At 32.8% G+C, this 14,198-nt stretch overlaps 2 protein-coding genes across 2 annotated transcripts; both read right to left on the bottom strand.

Annotated features, from left to right (window-relative positions):
- Positions 1–6,874: 6,874 nt before the first annotated feature.
- LOC129959827 (uncharacterized) lies at positions 6,875–7,228 on the bottom strand. Its single transcript, XM_056072719.1, has one exon. It carries the CDS (start codon positions 7,226–7,228, stop codon positions 6,875–6,877), a length of 354 nt encoding a protein of 117 aa, XP_055928694.1.
- Positions 7,229–7,274: 46 nt separating this feature from the next.
- Positions 7,275–7,850, bottom strand: LOC129959826 (uncharacterized). Its single transcript, XM_056072718.1, has one exon. The coding sequence runs from the start codon at positions 7,848–7,850 to the stop codon at positions 7,275–7,277; it is 576 nt and encodes a 191-aa protein (XP_055928693.1).
- Between the last annotated feature and the right edge of the window lie 6,348 nt (positions 7,851–14,198).

The following is a 14,198-nucleotide window of genomic DNA, read 5'->3' as shown; positions in this document are numbered from 1 at the left end:
ATAACTTTTTTAATGTAAGAAGTATTTTTCTATAAAATATTATAGTCCTTTTATCATCTTATCTTTGCAGTATTGTATCTGTCTATTAGCAATACTAATATATAAAAAAAGAAAATTTGTCAAATTTTTTTTAGTTAAAATATTTAAAGAAACAGGTGATTTTAAAAACTGCCGATAGCTGATTTTCTCTATGAGTTTGAAATATTTTTTATATTAGTACTAAATATTTCGTTCGCAAATTCTAAAATATAAGATAGGTATAAAGAACATTTTGAGGGACAATCAGTTAAATGACTAATTTTTCATTAAAAGGAATTTGAATACAACTTAATCAATAGTTTTCCTGATAGAAATTGTTAATCATCTTGCTCTCGCAACAGCTCTTCCTTATTTGTCAACAATAAAAAAGAAATTATTTGCTCACAAACGATTTACTTTCCGAACCTTCGTTTGAATTTGAACGATGCACTTATGTTTTTTAGTCATCATTAAATAACTACTTGAAAACAAACAAAAAACATTGCTAGTACACATGTATTAATATAAAAATGAAGTTGAAAAAAAATATTGGTAGAATAGTTCACGGTCTTAACATTATCCAGAAAAAGAGTATCTACACATTTCCTTATTTCATAATCATTTATGTTAAATTTTCTGAAAAATTAATAACAATTGAAAAAAATGCACAAAAATAAATTTAGTATCATTAAAAGTAAAATTTTGAATTTTAGGGTGGTGTAAAAATATATTTTCTGCAATTGTTTTCTCCGAATTTATGTAGAAAATAGGTAAAATTTTAGTTGTTTCTCATAGCTTGAAGCCGCTGCTGTTAGACCCATTTTGTACAATAGTATGTTGAATTGTTACCGATAGTTTTGATTAACATTATGTCTGAACTAAGGGATGAATTGGCTTTGGCAATACACGTTCTATAAATTATTGCCGCCAAATTCAAAAAGCATGTCTTTAGGTCACAAGTGATGAACTGAATCACGTATACACAAACATTTCTTAAAAAAATGGCACTTCCGATATCGGTTTAGTTAACGTCCCGTTTTAAAGCAGCATTAGGGCTATTTTGGGACAGACCTCGTAATTTTGAGCCGCGGTTAGGTGACGAGGATGACACCTGAGCTGGCACCCCCTCTCCAAACTTCCACATCACACCAGCTAGAAAATGTTTGGCCCCGGCGGATTTAACATGCACCAGGCCCGCTTACACGACAGTTCTTCGGTGGAATCGGGTCTCGAACCTGGAACTCTCCGGTTCCGAAGTTGAGTTTAATTTGTTTTTTCTGGCACAAAAGCCATCTTTGGCTAAGATTCTTGAAATTAAAATATTTATATCAATTGATAATAAAATCAAAATATGGAATGCTTACAAAATCCAAATGTCTAAAAGCGTAAATCTGTGAGTCATGAAAAAGCGTAACAATGATATATGAGACTGTGCTAAAAAGCGCGGTTAATGTTTAGATGTGATTATAGAAACCGATACTTAAAAAAAAAAAAAAAAAAAAAACTAAAAAAACTAAAAAGGCCAACATGCTGGGTTTTGGAAATCAACTCACCCAATTCTGGTCGAGATTTCTGAAAACATGCAAGACGCTCGATAGAAAACCGTGGATATTCTACAAGAATATGTATAACAAACATAGGACTATTACACATTGAGCAAAAGGGTGTTGGGTCCCCCCATCAACAGATGTCGGTGGGTGAATCGATTGTGCCCAATCCTCAATCTAGTTAAAATTGTGTCCAGTTTTCTTCTGTGTAAAGTGGGCCAGAAATCTATTGTAGGCTTAATTATATGGAGCTTATTGTGAATCTGTGCATCCCATTCAGTTTGCCATTTGGAATGCAAAGTGTGACATATATATTTCTTATAAGCATAAAGAGGAATCTGTGTTGGCAAGAAAGTAGTAGCCAATTTAGCTGCCATATCAGCATTTTCATTTCCTGGAATTCCCAAATGTGCGGGGACTGCTAACTCACGATATATTTTCATATCTTATATATAATCCTAGAATACGATATTTATTAAAATTTCTCTGTCAAAACATTTCACATTAATTTTTAAATTTCCCTCAGATTAATTTTACAAAATTAGAGAGAAATTATACGTACCTTCATTCTTTAATATCAATCCATACTCTAACTTAATGAGATGTGGAATAAACTCTAGTGGACTTCTAAAAATCTTGTTTTGGACAAATCTTTATGCTAATATTTTCTCATTATAAAGCTTATAGTTCAACATGGTTAATTTATTAAATGATGCAAAAAAAAAGGAAATTTTGATCAAATAGAGTAATTAAAAAACCTTTGCATTCTTTGAATTCAACGACTTTCCTTCTGAACTCTAATTACTTCCCTCTAACTCTGTCAATTTGGTACTTTCCCTAATAAATTCCAGTATTCACTCCCATCCTTATTTCTTTCCATTTTACACTTCGAACATTAGGAGAAGGAGGCCGTAACTCTTGAATGATATGCCAACACTAATTATCAGAGAAGGATCCGTGACAAGCTACGCCTTAAAGATTGAACGTGAAGATTTTATTGAAGAACAAGGATTTGATGTTGTTGTTACATTATATTTTCTTGATAACAGTTCTTTTTGAACTAAGGAATTCACTTCAAGCAATTTTCATTTTCCTTCTAAGAACAATATCGGCGACAATGATGCTGCTGATCAATTCTTTAATCCCCAGATTTCTGACTGAAAAATTGGAATTGATGCAGGAATCCCCTTTTCACAAACAGAAAATCAATAGTTACCTAACTCCTTATATTGCGAATTTATTTCGTTTATTAATAAGACGAAATGTTTTGTACTGGACATTTATTGTTTTCCTATATACAGTCGCTACAAGCCAAACTCGGACACTATTAGGGTTTATACAAAAACCGACTTTTTGAAAAACCGGTTTTCGAGTTCAGTACTTCCAAAAAACCGGTTTTCACATTTTTGTCAAAAAAAAAATAGAACAGGGAAAAATATTTTATTTAATTTATATAAAATAATTTTAAAAAAACGAAATCAATATCAAAGTCAAAATATAAAAAAAAAATTAAGGATTACATATACATATTTCTTACACAAAATGACGAAAACTCAAACAAAAATTTCAAATAATACTTATATTATTTTCACGAATTTTAATTTCTCCTAAGAAAATAGTATTTTTAAAAAAACGTGAATTATTCACTGAATGGTGGCTAAGTCTTGATCTTATTTTGGACACAATATTGCCTGAAATTGAAAATACTTGTTCACTAGCTACTGAGCTTGGTTTTATAGTTTTCAGGGCATCAAATAACAAACCCCAGTTTTTTGTTCTTTTATTCGTTGTTGCAAATTAAAGAAAATCAGCTTTCAGTGTCTTTGGATTTGTAAGTTTTTCTTCAGGATCTTTAAGAAACTTGTGAATTGATTTTTCCATGACTTCTTTTTAAGCATTAGTCTGATGAGTAGTTTCTACGGTTTGCACTTCATCAGAATCAGTTTCCACATAAGAATTTGGAAAAATTCTAGACGATATCTTTCCAGATAACTTAATAATTTCGATTTTTGAAGCTAAAGAAAGTACACTTGATTTCTTCGCTGAACTAGAAATGTTTTGTGGATTTTGCAAATACAGCAAAAGAGCTGCTAATTCTACTTGTCTTCTTTTTTGAATTCGTTCTTCTAAAGCATATAATAATTTCAAATTTCTTTCAGCGTTTAAATTTTTTAGTTCATTTAACAGAAATTCAGATATACCTTTTCTTGTTAATACATTGGTATCTCATCGCCCTAAGCCTTCAGCCGCTGGACCAATCGGCCTCAACCGATAAAATTCAAACTTTTTTTTTTTTTTTTTTTTTTTTTTTGAAGACGAGAAATATCCAGGCGTTTCAAAAAAAACAAAAAAAAACACGTTTTCTTAATTTAAAAACCGTTTTTCAAATGTGACAAATTTACTTTACAAAACCAGTTTTTTTAAAACCAGGTTTGAAAAACCGTCAAACCCTTGACACCATAAGAAAAAAACTTGCTCTGTCAAAATATTTTAGCTAAAAGGAATTAGAAAAAACGTGAAAAGGTTATTTTTTGAACAGTGAATTTATTGTACAGCTAAAAACAAAACCAAATAGCGCCAATTCATAAATTATAATTAAAAATTTAAACATAAAAGTAAAATTTGTGAAAAAGTGCCCAGAAGCCAAACTCGAACACTCATAATTAAGCAACAAATAATTGCAATGCTAGGTAAAAATTAATGCCACCTTTATGATTAACGTTATAATTGTTCAGAGGAATTTCTTAATGGTGTTTGTGCGAAGTTGCGTTGGTGAATGAAAAAGAGTAAGCGGACTGTGAATATGCGTTTATTTTTATGCTTGCTTAGCGAGACAGTTTTAGAACTGTTCTAAGATATTACATGGTTGCCACGTTGGCGTAGTTACAAAGAGTGCCAAAGGATGATGCTATGCCGCCAAAGGCGCGATTTACAAGTAAGGAACATCCCACCCGGCGTTGAAATATGCATATGTTTCAATATAGGAAGATGTATATAAAGTTACATCACTAATTTTGACACATAAGAATATAAAAAAAATACAATAATAATCTGCATAATGAATACAATTAGCGTAATAATTAAAAAAATACAAATGAACATTTCAATTCAAATCAAAATTATCTACAATAGGTAAAATGCAAATTTTAGAAATAGGTCTTCTAAAATTTCCTTTTACAGTGGGTATGTCTGTTACTCTGAAATTACCATCTGAGCCTGAAATTACTTTAATTATTCGACCTAAAGGTCATTGGTAAGTTGGAAGTTGAATGTCCTATATTAGAACTAGCATACCAGGAGTTAAATTTTGTTTTTTAAGCAGCCACTTTGAGCGCTGTTGTAAATGGCTCAAATAACTCTTTTAGCAATGTCTCCAAATAGTTTGTACTAACTTTTGAGTTTGTTGCTATCGATTGTCTCTTTTGTCGATAAAGTTAGGTTCTAGGATAGAAATAATAGGTTTTCCTATGAGGAAATGACCTGGAGTTAATACTTGCATTTCGTCAGTATCAGTTGGTAGAGGAGAAAGGGGTCGCGAATTGAGGATGCCCTCAATCTGAGTAATTACTGTTAAAAACTCTTCGAGCGTTAGTCTTGCAGGACCTACCACCCTCTTAAAATGATATTTAAAAGCCTTCACGCCTGCCTCTCAAAGATCGCCGAAATTGGGAGCCCTATGGGGCAAAAATTTCCATCTGATACCTTCGGAAGAAAGCATATTCGAAACGTCTTTGCTACCTATCATTAGTTTGTATAAGCATTTAATCTCTGCGGAAGCACCTATAAAATTAGTAGCATTATCGCTAAAAATTGTGGAGCTTTTGCCACGTCGCGCAAAAAATCTTTTTAGCGTTGCGATTAGAGCTTCAGAAGTTAAATCCGAGACAAACTCTATGTGTACAGCTTTGGTTGCCATACATACAAATAAAGCAGCATATATTTTCTGAAGAATACGCTTCCTTTGCCCCTTAAATTTTATTTCTATCATCCCGCGTAAATCGATTCCTACATTCAAAAAGGCTGAACTAGGTGTAACTCCTTCTGCTGGAAGGTCTCCCATAATTTGATTCGTGATAACGGGCTTGTTTCTGAAGCATTTAACACATTCGTGAACGACTTTGCGCGCTGCATTTCTGGCACCAATTGGCCAATATTTTAAACGAACAGTATTTAGAAGGGCTTGAGGGCTTACATGAAAGTCTCGTTTATGATAATACTGAAAAATAAGTGTAACTAATTTATTTCCCACTGACAGAACAACTGGATGTTTCTGATTAAAATTAAATTAGAATGCGCAAGTCTGCCACTTACTCTAATTAGTCCATCGGATGGATCTATGAAGGGATTAAGAAATTTCAACTTACTCGTAGATGGAATTGACGTTCTTTTTTCTAAAGCCGAGATTTCAGTCGAAAAATGTTTTACCTGTACCAATTTTAAGAGCACCTTTTCAGCGTTCATGTATTCCTCTTGTTTAAGAAATACCTTTACCTTTTTAGGGAATTTGCAATTTCGAACAAACCTAAAAATAAATGCTAGAGTTCTGTTTAGTTTATGAAAATCATTTGTGATAGAAAGTAAATGATCTAAAAATTTAGAGTCATTATTTAAAGTCAAAGTTATTTTGGAAACTAGCTTGAGCTCATCGATATAAAGTTTGTCGGTTGAGCCACTAGAAATTTGCACAGTCTTAAAAGCAGGTAAATTTAATTTTGAAAAATCTGGTCCTTTAAACCACAGTTCTCTGGTTGCAAGGGTCTTAGCATCAAGTCCTCTGGAAAACAAGTCAGCAGGGTTAAGTTCCGATGGAATATGCTGCCACTGGAAATCTTTCAATAGTTTCTGAATTTGAGACACTCGGTCGCTCACAAATGTCTTGAGCAAGTTAGAAGGAATCTTTATCCAGGCGAGGGCTATAGTTGAGTTTGAATATAGTATAACAGAGTGTATTTATAGCCTCAGTGCAGCTATGACTTTCTGCGTAAGTTTTGAAAGAATTAGACGAGAGAAAAGTTCAAGTCTGGGGATTGTGATGGTTTTCGTTGGTGCCACCATTGACTTACTGCAAAGGAGTTGGGTAGTTACTTCACTGGAATTAGACACGGTTTGTACGTAAATTGCAGCACCATAAGCTTTTGAAGAGGCGTCTGCAAATCCAAGTATCACAACAGACTTAGAGAAAACTTGAAAAAAACATCTCGGAACATGAATGGGTTCAATATTATTTGATAGGATAGGATCTTAATGAAGTTCTCCCATTGTTTGGAAACATCTATTGGTAGTGTCTCGTCCCAGTCCAATTTAAACAACTACAACTGTTGCATGAAAATCTTTGCTTTGTCTATGAGCGGACCCAGGAGTCCGAGGGGGTCATAGATGCGAGTTATTTGTGAAAGCACATCTCGTTTGGTGTAGTTACAATCTGTGCTGGGGCTGGTGCAGACTTTATACGCAAATGAATCACTTAAACTGTTCCAAAACGTTCCTAGAGTTTTAACCATTATTTCCTCAGAATTGCGGTCAAGCGTGAATTCTTTAAGTGCAGTTGATGAAGCACACCACTTCTGCAAAGCCATGCCTCCTCGTTGAAGCAACTGTGTTAGTTCTGATTTGAGTTTTTCAAACTCGCTAAGTTCTGAAGCACCGGAGAAGCAATCATCCATATAGAAATCCTGGAGTACTTACTGACTTTGAAGCTAATGGAAAGTCCTACTCATCCTCTATGGCAAGTTGTTGCAAAACCTGCGTTGCTAAGTATGGAGCGGATGCTGTTCCATATGTCACTGTGTGTAATTCATACACTTTAGTTGGTGTGTTTTTATTGTTCTTCCACAGAATTTTTAGAAGTTTGGGTTGAAAAGGATTGATCTCAATTTTTCTAAACATTTGTTTGATATCTGCAGTTAATTCGTAAACGTGTTTTCTGAATCTGATTAGAATCGAGAAGAAATCTTCCTGAAGCACTCCTCCCTTGCACAGCAAGTCATTTAATGAATGTCCACTGGACGTTTTAGCACTCGCGTTGAAAACTACACGAAGCCTAGTAGTTTTGCTTGATGGGCGTAACACACCGTGATGTGGTAGATAGTATCCGTTTTCGACATTTGAATTTTCTTTCACCTCTTCCATGTGTTGTAATAATTCATATTCGCTGAGGAATTCTGAATAGAGCGTTTGCATAGCGGGATCACGTTCTAAACGCGTCCATAACTGAACTAGCCTTTTTGATGCGACTGCCTTAGAATTTCCCAACATTTTTGCTGAAATATCAGGCTTGAAAGGCATTTCTACAGCAAATCTACCATCCGGTTTTCTATAATACGTTTTTACGAAATGTTCGTTACAATATTTTAACTCATCGTCGCAAATTTCATTTGTTTCGATTTCTTCAATTTCCCAAAAGCCTTTGAGTGTTTTATTAAGAGTGTCTAGGTTTTTAGTTAAAAAACAGTGTTTAGGAGCATTATAAAGATTATTGCCTGAAATAACCCCTGAAACAAGATAACCGAAACAACTAGATTGCAAGAATAAATTGTCTGCCAATTTTATTTTATCTTCATTTAATAATGAGAAAAATAATTCTGTGCCTAATAGAACGTCCATTTTTTGAGGAATAAAAAAAATGATGGATCAGCTAGTTTAACTTCCTTGGGAATGTTTAAGTTCGAAATATTTAATCTTTTAGAATGTGTGAAACTAGTTATATTAGGAACAATTAATAAATCTATTTCCCAATGCGAATCATAATTTTCATTTGATAAAAGAGCATATACTTTTTTCTTGATATTTAATGATGCATCCTTTAAACCGCAAATCGGAATATTTATTTTTTCTTTTTTCAATCCAAATAAATCTGCCTCGGAAGACGAAAGAAAAGAAGACTTACTGGCATAGTCAAGGACGCCTCTTAAGGGCTTAAATTCCCCCCATACATCTCTGACATATATTATAGCTGTGTTTATCAAAATGCTCTTATTTCCATTACAGAAAAATGAAAGGCGAGGGTTTTCTGGCACCTGCGTATCACTTGACTGTGATTTATTAATTTGAGGATTCCCCTTCTGAAAGTGCGTAGGCTTTGTGAGTCTGGTTTCACTCTCTCGATTATTATGAGTATTTGGCATGATTGACGGCGTAGAATATTTATGAAGCAATGTATGATGATCTAATTTCTTTTTACCAACGAAACAAGAACTCTTAGAGTTACATTTAAAAAATGGGTGAAATTCACCCTAAACGATTTTTACAAAGCCAATTTTTTTAAAAAAAAACCTAAATCTAACCTATTGGACAATTTCATTTCTTTAAATATATTGCAATGATACAGGGCTTGTGTTTGCATTTTACAAGCGATACACAAATTAGGAGATTTATCTGATTTGACAAAAAAAGGATTTCGATCTATAAGGGTTATATTTAGAAGGAATGTTAATTTGAATATTATTTAAAATTTGGCATCTTCTTTCTAAGAATTCTAGAAAATTATCGAATTCAGGCACTTTGCTGTCTTTTAATGTTAACTCAAATTGTTTGCGGGTGTCTCGATCTAATTTTTCGAGAATAATATTTAATAACAAAGCGTCGGATAATTTATCTCTTGCGAAATCTAAGATTTTTAATGATATATGTAAGATTTTTAAAATGGTATCCAATATATTGCGTATATCTTTGCCTGATTCATGCTTTAAGTGATGAAGATTTAAAATGTTATTTATGTGACAGTTAACAATTATTCTTTTGTTTTCATAGCGTTGCTCTAAAGCTTTAAATAGAGAAGAAAAGTTATCGTCAGCAGTTTCTATAGTTTTGGCTTCTCCTTTAAGTGATCCACGTAAATAATGCAGTTTTTCATTTTCAGAAATCTCAGGATTTTCACTGATTAGGCAATTAAATTGAGTTTTGAATAAATTCCATTCTTCGAATTTTCCGCTGAAAAACGGAAGTGGAATTTTTGGAAGTTTGATGAATGCCTTTTTAGTCTGATCACTAATAATAGAGTCATCAACACTTTGATTATGCGCAGAGTCAATTTTCATAGTTTTTAATTTATTAATAGAGGTTTTAAGGCTTATCTCTAATTTTTGAATGTCCTCATCGACTTCGAATAGAGAGGTTTCGATTTTCTGGAAATCTTCTTCTTTGACGATTTTGTAGAAGTCATCTTTTAATTCTTCGAATTTGCCATCGATATTTAGTACAATATCCAGTTGAGCTTGAAGCTCAGGAATGTGCATCTTGTTTTGCCCTTCAGTAAGGACATTATTTAATTTTGTAAGCTGATTTTTGATGCTGCCACGCTTGCGATTAAGCGATGTGATATCTGTCATATTTAGCGTAATAAATTTATTAAATTCATTGATAAGAATTATTCCATAGGGTCTGGATGACCTCCGGCTCGACGGACCAAAATATGCGGAGTTGCGTTGGTGAATGAAAAAGAATAAGCGGACTGTAAATATGCGTTTATTTTTATGCATGCTTAGCAAGACAGTTTTAGAACTGTTTTGAGATATTACATGGTTGCCAGGTTGGCGTAGTTACAAAGAGCGCCAAAGGACGATGCTCCACCGCCAAAGGCGTGATTTTACAAGTACGGAACAGTGTTATTTTCATTTACTGTGAAATTAAATATTAATTTAATTAAAATATCAAGCAAAGGAGCCAAACGAGCATTGAGTTAAGAAAATGGTTATTAAGCATGCTGAAGATGGCAAATATGTTCTAGAATTATCAGAGACTGTCCACAGAAATCATTCACCGATTAATGACATTCATAGAATGCTTCAAAATCAATAATCAGGTGGAAAATAAGCTAAAGGCAACCCACAATAAGATTTTCAAAGAAACAGAAGATCTATATTTAATCAGAAAAGTAAAAGCAAATCCGTTCCTTAGAGCACCAAACCTATCTATAATTGCTGAAATGGAATTAGGAGAAAAATTTAGTCCATCAACAATAAAAAAAAATGTGCTCCATAAGGCAGATTTCAATGGAAGAAAAGCCAGACAAAAGTCTTTCATAAGTAAGCGAAATCATACTAAGACATAAATTCACAAAATAAGGACTTAAATTCTCAAGGAACGTGAAAACAAGGATTTTTCTTTTTGGAAAAATGTCTTATTTACTGATGAGAGCAAATTCGACATTTTTTTATCCGATGGCAAGCCTTACGTCTAGAGAAAATCCAAAGAGGAATTTTGCACAAAAAATTTGAAAGCAATTGTGAAGCATGTAGGTGGATCAGTAACGGTCAGGGGCTCATTTTCAGTTACTGGCCCAGGAACCCTACATTTTATTGAAATGAGAATTAATCAGAATGTATATCTCGACATTTTAAAGAAAAATTCAAAATAATGTGTGCTGAAACTTTCTCTTCGTAACAACTGGCAATTTTATCAGGACAATGATCCGCAAACATAAAGCTTATCTAGTGTGTTCCTGACTTCTATAGAATTGTCCTCACCTGATGGACATTCTACCCGAAAGCCCTGATATAAATTCCATCGAAAATGTATTGGAATACTTTAAAGAAAAAGACCGGGAACGCGCCATTTCCTGTAAAGATAAATTGAAAAGAGTATTGTTGCAGGAATAAGAAGATATTTAGCTTAATTTTTGTGAAAATTTGTGCAATCTATGCCTAAACATTTTAAAATGGCTATAAGAAACAAGGACTTATATACAAAATAATAACTCATTTGAAATACTAACTAGTTTTCAAAATCTTATCCACCCGAGTTTGGCTTGTGCATTATTTTTTGTTTTTTGCCATAACTTAATTTATAATTTTTGTTATTTATTATAATTGCAATAAATATACTATTGAAAACTCATTTAATTATGTTTCTTATCATTTTTAGTTTACAAATTTTGACTGCATTAGTAACTTTTCTTTGATGTCAGAGTTTGGCTTGTAGCGACTATATATAAGAATGAACAGGACACTTAACACGCTCGTTGACATGAATCATGTCTGTGATTCGGACCACTATCTAATAAGATGCTTACTTATTTGCTCTCTTTTAATTGTAGTAGAAAAGAAAATATCTAATAAGATATTAGATATGAATAACATGCGATTTACGTGCTGAGCAAAGTGTTAAAACAAGGATATATAAACTATAAATAGGCTTGTTCTACTCGCATCCAATTCTACATTGAATGAAAACTTTTAGCCGGCGTCCTGGCATAGGGGTAGCACGTCTTCCTCGTGATTTGGGTGTCCGGGGTTCGAGTCCCGGTTCGGGCATGGTTGTTCTTCATCTGTGTTCTATCTGTGAGGTGTGTGAATGTGCCCAACCTGTAAAACGGGGTTGTGCAAGCGAATGTGTGACTTTCATCTTCATACGAACTAAAAGTCAGACTTCTTCCATTGGATGCTCAGGGGTCTTTACCCTCAGAAGCTACTGCAACCCCTTTCCGTGGTAACGCGGATACGACATCATCATCAATGAGAACCTTTGCTATAAGGCGAATGTGAGTGATACGGTAGCCAATGTGTTAAGCATGTCTTTTTAGACTTGTCTCTACTTACGTATAGATTAAATAACAAAAATTATGCAATTCGATGTAGTACAAAGGATTAAGTACGGATTTCACTATCAATTCAGTTCTTTTTTTCTTTGTTACCCAAACAAGTTTGCCACAGACTAGTATGAAAAGTAATGTGTTCATTGAGCAAGTGAAACCATTTGTAGATATAAAATGGTTAATAATTTTGGCAGGTAATTCTGTTGTTTGATAATACAATACATAGTTCTTAAGCGATCTTTTTAATAAGAAAAAAATATACCATAATGTATCAAATGGATAAAATTATTGAAAGATCAAAACTAATCGAACACATGTGATAACATGGCGAGTTAACATAACATGTTGTAAAAATTCTGAAAGCATGAAATAATCGTTTTTCCCCCCCTTTAAAGCAATTAGTTCAAATAAATGACACAAGGCAAAAATAGAAGACCAAGTATTCTACGAAATCATCGTTAAATCAAAACAACAACATATTCTTAAAACAGAAGGTGTAATCTTATTAGATAGGAAAACATAATAAAACTGCTGTTAAATCCTGAGTAATTCTTGTAATTATTCTTTTAAGATTATACATTCAAAGAAAATTAACATCTATTTTGCTGTATTCACATACCTTTTGAAAGCAGTTATATACAGTTAAGAATTTTAAAAGAACGCAAGTTTAATCCTAATCTCTGATAATGAGCTTTGAAACTACTTTCACATTAAAGGCGAAAACAGTATTCCATGTATTAGTGTAGATAAAAGGGTATACTTTCATTTAAAAAAATTGAGTGCGAAGACAAGAGCGACTTATGCGGCTTGCTAAAACTTTTTAATTCAGCTACAAAATCGGAGCTTACCTCCGTATATGTGTTGTTTTGGCCTCCTTTTTTTTTTTTTAAAGAAAAACTTATTAGCGATCAGCGAACCGAAATCCAAAAAGAAAAAGAAATCCATATAATTCTCTTTCTAGAGAACTGTATGGTTTCTTCTTCAAAGAGAGAATTAAAATTGGGAATAGAACGTAATTAACGTCATCTCAGAAAAAGCGGTAATGCCATTGAGGGATGGAATTAGTATAAAATAAAGCCATTTAATGGGGAATCGCTTCTAAAAGCCGGATAACTGAATACTTTTTAAGAAACTTTGTATTATTGATTTTAGACATTATTGACTAAAAGTCGTTATATAAAGCTTCTTTATTGGGTGAAACCAAAAAAATATACGTATGCAATCAATAATTTCCCTTGAAAATTGGAAAAATACTATTGACAAAAATTTAAATCATAAGTTCCCAACTTTTTAATACTTGACATTCTTTTCCGGATTTAAAAATTATAATAAAAACACGGCGGAACATGGCGGAACCACAATTACAATCTAATTTATCCAAAAGGTTCGAACTAAGAAAGATTGCTCTTACATATATATGAATTCAAATGGTGAAAATGTCATTAAAAAATAATAAAAATGTTTTGTAAGTTATAGTTTTAATATTTCCCAGCTTTGATAACAATTCATTAGTAATAAAAAACTAATAAGTAACTAAAAAATAAAGTAATAATAATAATAGTATATTTTTAATAATTTCGCTAAATAAATAATTTTAATTCCCTCTATACAATACTTTGAATACAACAATTTTGCAATAAGAATAAACAGTGCAATTCATATCTAATGCATTCGAAGTTTTTAAAACGAAAGAATTTTTTTTGATTAAATACATCGTATTGTAGAAATCTTCACGTGAATTAAAGTCCTTAATTATTCGTTTTGGATAACGCAAGGTAAGGAAATGTTTAGTAATAGAGTGTATCACGAATTTTTTAGTGCGGGGGAGGGATTTCAAATTTGAATTCGATACAATTTTGTCACTTTGGTCACATACTTACCAAAAAAAAAAAAAAATTTTTTTAGGTCAAATTAATTCCAAAAATATTTGACCAGAATCAACTTTGAGTTTGCGTTTTTTGTTGTTTGTTTGTTTCTTATGGCACTTGCCATGGACAAGCCCGCTGTTATGACAGCGATTTTAAGCCAGTGGGGGAGCGCCTCTTGTTTTTTATAGTGGCGCCAACTAGGGCCAAGAGTACGACTTTGCTACTCACGCATCA

Source organism: Argiope bruennichi, chromosome X2, assembly GCF_947563725.1.
Source record: "Argiope bruennichi chromosome X2, qqArgBrue1.1, whole genome shotgun sequence".
Lineage (NCBI taxonomy): Eukaryota > Metazoa > Arthropoda > Arachnida > Araneae > Araneidae > Argiope > Argiope bruennichi.
Note: the sequence above shows the minus strand (reverse complement) of the source record. Positions and strands in the feature narration are given on the sequence as shown.

What these genes read in the sequence shown, in the direction of transcription:
- LOC129959826 (XM_056072718.1), bottom strand. Translation starts at nt 7,850, where the DNA reads ATGCCTTTCAAGCCTGATATTTCAGCAAAAATGTTGGGAAATTCTAAG.
- LOC129959827 (XM_056072719.1), bottom strand. Translation starts at nt 7,228, where the DNA reads ATGGATGATTGCTTCTCCGGTGCTTCAGAACTTAGCGAGTTTGAAAAA.